Raw genomic sequence first — 10,345 nt, forward strand, 5'->3', positions numbered from 1 at the left:
TGTTGTTCCACCTACAGGGTTGCAGCCCCCTTCAGCTCCTTGGGTACTTTTTCTAGCTCCTCCATTGGGGACCCTGTGTTCCATCTAATAGCTGGCTGTGAGCATCCACTTCGGTGTTTGCCAGGCACTGGCATAGCCTCACAAGAGGCCATTATATCAGGGTCCCAGGGGAAACTTTCTATTTGGAACTTACAGTAAGGTCATCAGGGGTTTACATTCATCATGAGCAATTCTATAGTACTTACATTTTTAACAGGTCGACTCCCTTTTATAGATTAATTCTGATTTCTAATGTATTCAGTTAAATTACCCCAAGGTAACGGGTGTTTTGTTTTCCATGTTATTCATCCTTTCTGTTTGCAAGCTCCAACCACTGCATGATAATTTAAAAGTGATGTACAGGGGATAAGAAAGCAGCTCCCTACGTAGTATGCTTGCCCAGAAAGCCAAAAACCCAGCACTTATATAAAGCCAAGCATAGTGGGTGCTGTGATAGTGGAGAAAAAAAAAAAAGATCCCTATGACTCCTGGGTCAGGCAGCCCAGACTAAGCAGCAAGATTAGGTTCTTAGAGAGAAACAAAGATACAAGATCACACTTGAAAGTTCATCAAGAATGGTGGTTTCAGCTAACCTACACACATACACACACACACACACACACACACACACACACACAGAGAGAGAGAGAGAGAGGGGGGGGGATGTGTGTATAATGGAATTTGGCACATATGAGGCAGATCTATTAGATGTTTTGTTTTCCTCGTCATAATGAGACAGAATCTTTATGAGAATATATGTGTATATGTAGAGATATGTATATATGTAGAGATAGATAGATAGATAGATAGATAGATAGATAGATAGATAGATAGATTGTAAAAGGACATGTAGATTGGAAGTAGATTGAAATACAGATTGGAATCTTACAAATACATTTCCAAACACAAATCTGGTCATCTCCTTTTCATTCTCTATGGAGTATTAGTATCTTTACATCTTAAGTCTTATCTTTGATTCTCATTTTATCTCCAGATTCTTACCACCAGGATGCTAGCAATATTAATGTCACTACCTACCATAGACCCAGCTTCCTGGAAGGCACTCACTCCAGCAATAAAAGGAATTAATTTATAACAAATGATTACAACATTAATGATAACCAGTGTAATTCCATCTCTATATCTTACCGTATCATTTCTTTACATATGAAAGTTTTAAAGGTGTTTACTGGGGCTAAAGTTGAGGCATTTTACAACATAATCAATGTATTTAAAACAACAAATAAAAAATTTTATTTACTACAGAAAAAAAAGGATGCCCTAGAGAGATGAGCTTATCTACATAACAGTGCAGGAAGTTGTACAAATGTTTATGTAAGAAAGGAAACAAATTTCTATTCATAAACCAGCTAGAAATAGTACTTAAAATAAATCAATTCCTAACATAATACTGTGATAGATGAAAACATCGTCTAATCTTAATATTGTAATCAAACTAAGTATTTGAGGGAGTATATTAAAAGACTTTAAATACCAAATAGAATCCAGATTAGCACTCAGTGAAATAATTTTAAGGTATATGCTAAGGATATATGCTAAGGATGACTGTACATAACAGGATTTTAGAAATTAGTGTGTTTTTTCTGAATTTTAATTATTAAGATATGTTTAAATGCATGTTATGTTATGTGGTAACATCTTTGGAATAGATGCTAGAGGCCTACCTGTAAAAGAGTTGTTCTGTGGAACTTTAGTGCCCCCTTCTGGTGCATTTTAGCAAAGCATCCTGAACAATAGTCTTCGCCACATTCCAGGCATACCTTTAAAGACACATGTGTGTACATATGATACTGCACAATGACGGCGTCACTTTCAGAAAAGATTTGCACAATGGTGTTCTTTTCTTCATATTTATCCCTCAAACTACAAATGTCATTGAAATGAAAAAGCACTAAAATACTAATGTTAAGATGAAACAACTACTCTCAGATCAAATATGTATGTAAGCACACATAATATATGCATGTAAACATGAATCATTTCATGATGATCATAAGACAATTAATAGCATCAAGACAATCCTTGAGATGGTGGAAATAAAACAACATTACTAGTTAAAATCTCTCTGTGATATGCTTTATTTTTATATATCTTGACACTAGCTGAAAACAGTATATAATGTCCCATTTAAAAATTTCAACATACTTCCATGAATGTACACCTTTCTTGCACATTCCTTGCATTTCCTTAAAATATAGTTTCCAAAAAGTTGTCAGATTTTCCACCAAGAAAATAAAAAAACACGATGTATTGCTTGTGATGAGTAAAATGGTCACAGGTCATGATCACTAAGACACTCATCAACGAGCTTCCTGGTAGTATGAAAATGTAATGTTTGAACTGAGCATGTCGTATACCTATACCCGTGATGTTGGTAGGAATCCCTTCAGGTATAGAGAGGGAAACAAAACTTTACTATGATTGAAGGTGCTACTATGGAATTATAGTCTTGCTTCAACACCTTCACAGCACAGTAAGCTATAGGATAAATAACTAAGAGACTTCCTTTGTTCCAATTTGGCCCAGGCTGAGAACCATAACTGAAAACACAAAAGAGAAAGTAAACAAAAGAACAGCGAGTGTGTCAGAAGGTCTATGTCAAAAAATGATCGATATTGTTGGCAATGGTCAGTGATTGAGTGAACAGCAGTGTTTATCATGGTTCAGGTCTGGAACTTTACGTCATATGGCAGGCATGGATATTATTGTGGCTTCACCATTAGCTTGTATGTTCAAGCAGATCGAGTGTGATATAACAAAGGAATCCATGCTTGAAAAACTAAAATATTCCTTAAGAAAATAAAACTGATATTTTAGATGACTGTATGGTCTATTATTAATTAAATACAATTTCAATGGTGAGTAAGAACACAAATCGAGAATTTTTTATTTAACAAGAAAATAGAGACACTCTCTAAAGTCTAAGTAGTCATAACAAAAAGTCCTTAATTGTGCAATTTTGAAGTGTCACATAAGTGTTAAAGATATTACTACGTGGTAGCATTATTATACTAATGACTATTTCAAAATGTATTCTGCATAATCTTCTTGAATATACCTCCTAATATTTCACAGAAACCTTTGGCAGTTTCTACCACACAGTATGATGTAGAAAACTTAAAATCGGATGCAGCATATAATCCTAAACCAAGTATTTATTAACAGATGCTTAAAGAAAGCAGCCCAACAGATATTTGTAGACTGAAAGATCAAAGCTAGAATTGCCAAGTTAGCTCACATATTTTGTTATACAAGCATATTTAGATTTAAATGGGTTAAAATGACTGCCAAGTGGAAAATCTTTTTAGGCAGTTTATGCAACTGGCAGAACCTTACTAAACCATAGATAAGGATTCCATTCTGCTGTGTAGTTTCCTCGAACACTGGGGTACAGTTTGAAAAACTATCCGGTTGATTTGGCAAATTCCAAGTTGGCTGTATTAGTGTTCAGAACTCATTTCAATCTAATTAAATCATGTACATATGCCAATTAATATGCTACTTGACTTTCTAATTTTAGCATAAAGAGATAGCCTAAAGCCACTGATATGTCATTTTAAATTATACATTTAGAAGTGTTAGATTTTTTGCCAATATTTGAAAATGCATAAATTGTAAGGTGATAAGCTAACAACAATATCAATTTAGTAATCATCTCCTGTGTATGTGTCAGAAGTAACAGTAAACATTTTATTAAATTATAGTCATCCATGCCTTTGTGGCATAAGCCACAGGTGGGAGATCATCTACCGAAAGACTCAGTAACTTACTAAGGTCATGTACTTTACAAGGGAGTGACATGCAAAATTCCAAACTGAAAACCACTTAATCTTATCAAAGTAAAACAGGTAGGACATGAAACTACTTAAAAGAAATATATGGAGAATGGTGACCAAGGTGCCCAACCTTTCAAAATTATGACAGGACATTGGGTTTACTTTAGAGATATTGTTACATATGGGTGTTGCTAAGCATGATTTGAAAAGAAAGAGGTTGGTGGCTCAGACTCTGAGAGATCCCAGGGGTCCAGGTTAGTTGACTCTGTTGGTCTTCCTGTGGCATTACAATTCTGTCATCAATCCTTCCTCCAAATCTTCCATAAGGGTCCCTGCAATGTTTAACTGTTTGTATCTGGATCTGTTTCAGTCGGCTACTGGGTAGAAACTCTCAAAGGACAGTGAGGCTAGGCTCCTGTAACAAAACCCTGGCACATGTGCAGCTCACTCTCCATGCCAACAGCTGGAACTGATTCTCCCCTTTAAATCTGTTTAAACCTGACTGTGGTATCCATTCCCTAACAGGGCTGCCTTGTCCAGCCTCAATTGGAGAAGATGTATCTAATTCTGCAGAGATGCTCCAGGATGAGGGAATACCTGGGGGCTCAACCTCCCAGAGAAGAAAGGGATGGGGGAGTAGGGGGATGGGCTCTGTGAGGGGGCACTGAGAGGGGGGCCAGTGTTTGGGAAGTAAACATAGGGGACATTCGGGATAGCATTTGAAATATAAATGAAGAAAATATCTAATAAAATAAGTTAAAAATTTAAATATAGGAAGAAAAAGAAGGCAGATATGATTTTAAATGGTGCTATTAAGAGAGAGTGAGAGGATGATGTTTAGTGAATATATGGAGATGTTAAACTTACCTGCTATCACATAGAGAAACAATAACGAAAAGGAGTAGAATAAGGCTGTGCTAGCGGGGTCAGGAGGGAGAGGTTTGCCTAAGGAGCCATGAGAGTTCTATTCCTCTTGCACTGTAGTGTACTTACAAGGAGAGCAGGTTTGTTCTCACACTGTCCACAAACTTTCCTTTTAGTCTTAGGGTTTTCACTTCCAGTAGAATGTGCCATTTTGTAACTAAGTTGGTTTGCTGGAACTAGAAGGAAAAGACATCAGGATCATCAGTATAACGTTTGCTTTCTGGATGAGCAGGGTAATGAATCTATGAGCGTCTCCAAATTCTCACACAGCACTTAAGCAGTAGCAGCATAAGAACCAGATACAGGCAAGTCTAATGTGTTTGCTCATTGTAAAACCTGGAACAAAACCCTGCCGGCTGTCATGAGTAAGGGCCAAATGCATCCAACTTCTGTCTACGTTGCTTTGACCCCATTGACCTGAACATCCATCACTATACAATACTGAGAATATTACTCTTGATAGATTTCTTATGAATTCTCCTTTTCCTAAATACAAGTGAAGTCCATTTAGAAAAGTTCTAAACAGACCATGGTAATACATTTGTAATATTCAGTTACTTGCCTTGTTTCTGCAACTAAACACACCTGCCTAAAGTAGTTTAAGTAATGGAGCATTTTGGTTTTGGTTTTCTGTTCTATGTGATACAGTTGTGGTAGGGAAGTCATGCTGGAAGGGTGAGAAACAACTTCTCATGATCTGTTCACAGTCAGGAAGCAGAGAGAAAACAATGCATGCTGCTGCCAGCTGCCTTTGCCCACGTTTTCAGTCTGTGATCCTAGACTACAGAATGGAGCCATCCATATTTGGTGTGTGCGAGTCAATTAGCTAAATCTAGATAATCTGTCATAGATATGCCCAGCTTTGGTGAGTAAGTTTCCATGCAAGCCTAAATTGCATCAACTTGACAATGGAGATCAACTCACAATTTGGTTGTGTAAATATTGAATCGTATAGGGTTCTAGAATTTATTCCACCAAATTATGCTAATATTCATGTATAAATATGTCTAACTTCGAGAAGAATATTGTGTTTGCTTTGAGATCACTGTAAATTCTAAGACATCATAATTTTTATTTTATACTTCTAAAATTGCTCCTTGGTTTAAAGATTATATTGAAATTTATAAAGAATAGTTTTTGCTTTTGGAGAGAATTATTAGTTTTAATGATATTCTAAATGACTTTTTGCTGTAAAATATTGAAAAAAACTTATTTTGAAAACTAAAATATCATCATCTTATAACTGAGGAACTTTATTTTACATGAATTATTGTAGTTTATAGAAAGTCTCTGTGAATACTCTATATGAATATATATGCTATGTGAAGAACCTTAACTTTAGCATATAATACAGAAATGAGCTCACCTTGAATCTTTTCCTTAAGTAACTTCAATTTCACTTTTCCAGCAGAGAGCTGCATTAAGAATATAGATATTATTTTTCAGCGATGCACTCTCTTATCAAAAAAAGTGTAATTGTTAACAGAATGTTAGATAACTATACCATTTGAGTGCATCTTACATTTATAAAATGTATTAGTTGAAATAATATAAAATTAAAAAGATAATTAAAAGTATATGGTAACTTAAACTTTCATTAAAAAAAGAATACATATAAATCACTTTTGGTTTTGTTGTTTTGGATATAGGGTCTCACTAGGTAGCCCAGGTTAACCTCTCACTCAGGATCCTTCCAAATAAACTGATATTAAAATCACGAGCCACCATGCACAGATTTTAGATAAAAAATTTTCAAAATATGCCAGGAATATTTTTCTTATTATATAAAGTTTCAGAAGCCCATTTTTCTGCAATTATATAGTTTGAGTATAACAAAAACTATTATATGTCAGCATGAATTGGTTTTAAGAAAATATTAGCATTCATATTGTAAAGGTTTGCAAGTTCCTTCCTCCTTCCGAAACACAAGAGTCTGGTATTTGTATAGACTGAATTTACACTAAATTCCGACGGAATCATTTTGTTCACATAACTGCAGAAGCCAACTTATACAATTTAGAGAACCATATTTAAGCCTTGTGGCCTTACCTGTCATACATAGTATTTATGATCCCCGAATTGTCATTGTGATTGGTTAAATATATTTAAGAAAGTAAAAGCTAATACTGGGTATTTAAATATAAACAATCCCTTGAAACCTTTGGATTTTAACATAGTAGGCAGCAGAAGAAACCTGAGCACACTCGCCTGGGTCTTATTAAAACCAGCATTTAAAGTACACAAGTGAACACAGAGGCTGGTGTGCATTTGCATAGACACTGCCAATTCATGCCCAGCTTTCAATTTGCAATTTGCATGCTCAATTGCCCAATTTGTACATGAAGATATGAGAACAATGGCTGCCTCTATATCTATGGCTGCACCAACTGCAGTCATCTTTGAAAATTTAGGCCTAATTATTCTCTGTGGTTTTGCTTCAATGAGGCACTTATTGTTCATATTCTTTGAAGTAGCTGTTCAGATGTTTTCTCTACCAAACACAGCAGAAAAGAAAATAGAATTGAAATCATCAACTTCTATATGAATCCCACTTTTATTTTTTTTAAGTTGGCAGTGTTATACAAGTTACAGATAAATTTAACCTCACTTTTTATAACTGAATTATCCAGTATGAATACCTTAATGATACAACTGGATTGCAATGATCCGCCTGGCTATGAGCTCCTTACGAAGAGTAGTTAAGTCAGGAAATAAAGTAATTATTAGAGAAATTTTATAATTTATTTTTATTACTATCAGTAATATTTGTCTGTTCTATAAATGTTCATATTTACTTCAAGTTATCCTAATTACATTAAAAATATTCAAGTGAATAAGCTACAAGCTCCTAGTTTCAGTCTAATTGAATCTTGTCATTAAATCTGATTTTTATGCTTGAAACATAATTGAGTGGTAAAGTAGCATTACTAGATGGATACGGATGCTCACATACATGTTTACATGCTTCTGAATATCTGAAACTAGAATTTAATCGATTTATTGCTGTGCCAGAAGGCATTGAACAAGAGCTTCCCAATGCCAGCGCAGTTTAACTGGCTCTGCCATCCATAACAAGTGAGCAATTGGGTTAGACTTAGTCTGTTGTCTGCAGGCATCAAAAATACCTGCAACCTGGCACCAGTGCTTTTATGCATCCAAAGTGCCCTCCAGAGGCACTTTTTCAATGATATTGATGCTCAACCCACCTCCTGAAAACTTGTCATCTCTGCTTACTATCTGTATATGCAGATACCCTGACTGTTCTGGACAAGCCTATGTAAAAATCCACTTAGTTATTTGTACTTGATATCTCTCCTAAAAATGTTTTACCATGAAGTTCACATTAACTGAAGTCACTTTGGCAATCACAGCTTCTCACAAAATAAATCGACAGAATCTCGTTCCTTGTTGAGGGTTTCCTTCTGGTTTTTGGTTTTTTTTTGGCAGACTGATCTCCAATTCACTATGTAGCTGAGGATTGCCCTAGCATTCTGATCTACCTGCTCCATTTCACATGGGATGAGTGGCATCAGGCCATTTATGAGATGCTGGGAATTAAGCTCTGAGCCACCTGCATGCTAAGTAGGCACTCTCCTATCAGCCACTTTCCCAGACCAACTAGTTTCTGATTTCATCCCTTTCACTCACTGCAGTGGAGTGGGGTGAGGACGACCTGCACCTTTTACTCAGGGTACTATTACACTGTCATCAGTCAGCAATTCACATTCACTGAAGATCTCTTCTCTCTCTCTATTTTGTCAGTGTACAAGAGATTCCTCTTCCACTAAATATCAGAAATCTACTCAGTATTTCTCTATCCATTTCTCATTAACTCTAAACACTTCAGTGCCCACGTACCTGACATCCAGCACTGAAGATCCTTTAACTCTCCAGCCCCTAAGCTCCTCTAGCTGCCCCACCATTGTAATCAAATTTTGCAGCTAGACATCATTCTAAATGTCCATGCCTTCAAAATCCCAAACACAGATGTTCTCAGTGTCAAGCATGATCACTGTTCCTTGGACTCTTAGCTCTCCCTTTCTGCCTATTATTATGATGAAATAATGCTATGGGGTTTCCTGGAAACCCATGCTGAATAACCGCCCAAGGGCACATAGGCCTTCTTAGCCCTCAGTTCAATCCTTTGCTGTTCAACCCCCGTCATTATTCCCACAGCTGCTACTCCAAACCTTCACTCTCAAGAATTCCATCATCCCGTTTCCTATGCTTCACCCTTGACAGCAAGTTCTGTCGCCTTTGCTTTGTGAGGATGCTGAAAGCCTGCATCACCTGTCAGATCCAAGCTCTAGCATTTGTGTTTACTTCCATCTGTATTATATTTTCTTCTGTTTTGCTTGCCAGGAGGAGTGCATTCTCTCTTCCCCCTGGTGGTCCTTAATGAACTACCTTCTCAAATACCTCAGCCCCAACCACTGACACATTCTGTCATCTGCATCTTCATTTTCTGGCCTGCTCACATTTCCACTCCTCAGCCAATAAACTGATGACAGTCCACCAACTTAGTTGAAAGAACTTAACTCTGTCCTTAAGTCTATTGATCCTTTCTGGGTTCTTGTTCTTGTCTTCAGGACAGTAGGTTTTACTCATTATCTCACCTTCTTTCATTTTTAAGTACTTGTAATATATTGTTGCATTGATCTGATGATGGCTAACTAATTAAACTTTTAATATTCTCCTTTTCCAAGAATACTCATTGTAACTGTTCAAAGTGGGTTCGTATATAGCATCCCTTACCTTGCTTAGAACTCTAAATGCTACAAATGTCTTATGAATGCATAGCAGAAATTCAAAGTCATTGAGTTGTGTAAGAGTGCAGCAATGACTAAATGAGTGAGAATTTTAATTTATAAAGCCAATACAGAGCTTCTTGCCATCAGCACAGTTGACATCAAGGGGCTTTGCAGTACATTGTAGCAAGTTCAGAAGCAGCTCTGGTCCTGGTCCTGCTCTATTATACATCTTCACCAGAACCAAGCAGAAAACCTCTCTTGCTGGTCAAAGTGGGAAAAAAAAATCTTCAGACTTTGCCAGGGGTATCCAGGGAAACAAAATTGCCTCGTTGAGAACTCAGGCTCTGAACTGAAGTTTCGTTATAACACAGCACTTGAGGTATCATTACCATGTTCATGTGTTCTAACTCTCCCTCCCTTTAATCTTCTATAAAATCCTAAGACTTTGACTCCATTCCTGCCCCCTTTTAAAAATATATCCAGGCTCTCTTCCCTGGATGAAAACTGGGAGATTATTTTAGAATAAGGCTAACAACCTGATGCTTGACATTGAGCAAATCAGTTTACTTCTCTGATGGGAAATTACTTCATCTGTGAAGCCACAGTTTTAAAGTGAATCTTGTGAGAGATAGAGGTGCCTGCTGCAGTCAAAATTCAACAGAGAAGTCCACAGCCAGCATAAAATACACTGAGTAAATATTAAATTTGAGGTTTACCATACACTGCACACAGACTTTCCTTGGGTTTAAGTCTTCATAACTCACTCGCTTATGTAAATTTGTAAGGATACATTTACTCAGCTTTACCTATCACAGCTGAATGCACACAAAATCC

The 10,345-nt window shown here is 36.5% G+C and overlaps 1 protein-coding gene across 2 annotated transcripts in view; it reads right to left on the reverse strand.

The window, feature by feature from the left end:
• The window catches only part of Zbbx (zinc finger B-box domain containing), a 90,499-nt gene extending 81,696 nt beyond the window's left edge, over window positions 1-8,803 (reverse strand). For both annotated transcript variants that reach the window (XM_021196651.1, XM_021196650.1), the window contains exons 1-4: window positions 8,619-8,803; window positions 6,127-6,175; window positions 4,830-4,936; window positions 1,725-1,820 (exon numbers count right to left, since the gene is read on the reverse strand). In XM_021196651.1, coding sequence (XP_021052310.1) covers window positions 1,725-1,820; window positions 4,830-4,910 — 177 coding nt within the window. In that variant the 5' untranslated portion in view covers window positions 4,911-4,936; window positions 6,127-6,175; window positions 8,619-8,803. The remainder of the gene's footprint in view (window positions 1-1,724; window positions 1,821-4,829; window positions 4,937-6,126; window positions 6,176-8,618) is intronic.
• Window positions 8,804-10,345: the final 1,542 nt, after the last annotated feature.

Source organism: Mus pahari, chromosome 4 (assembly GCF_900095145.1).
Source record: "Mus pahari chromosome 4, PAHARI_EIJ_v1.1, whole genome shotgun sequence".
Lineage (NCBI taxonomy): Eukaryota > Metazoa > Chordata > Mammalia > Rodentia > Muridae > Mus > Mus pahari.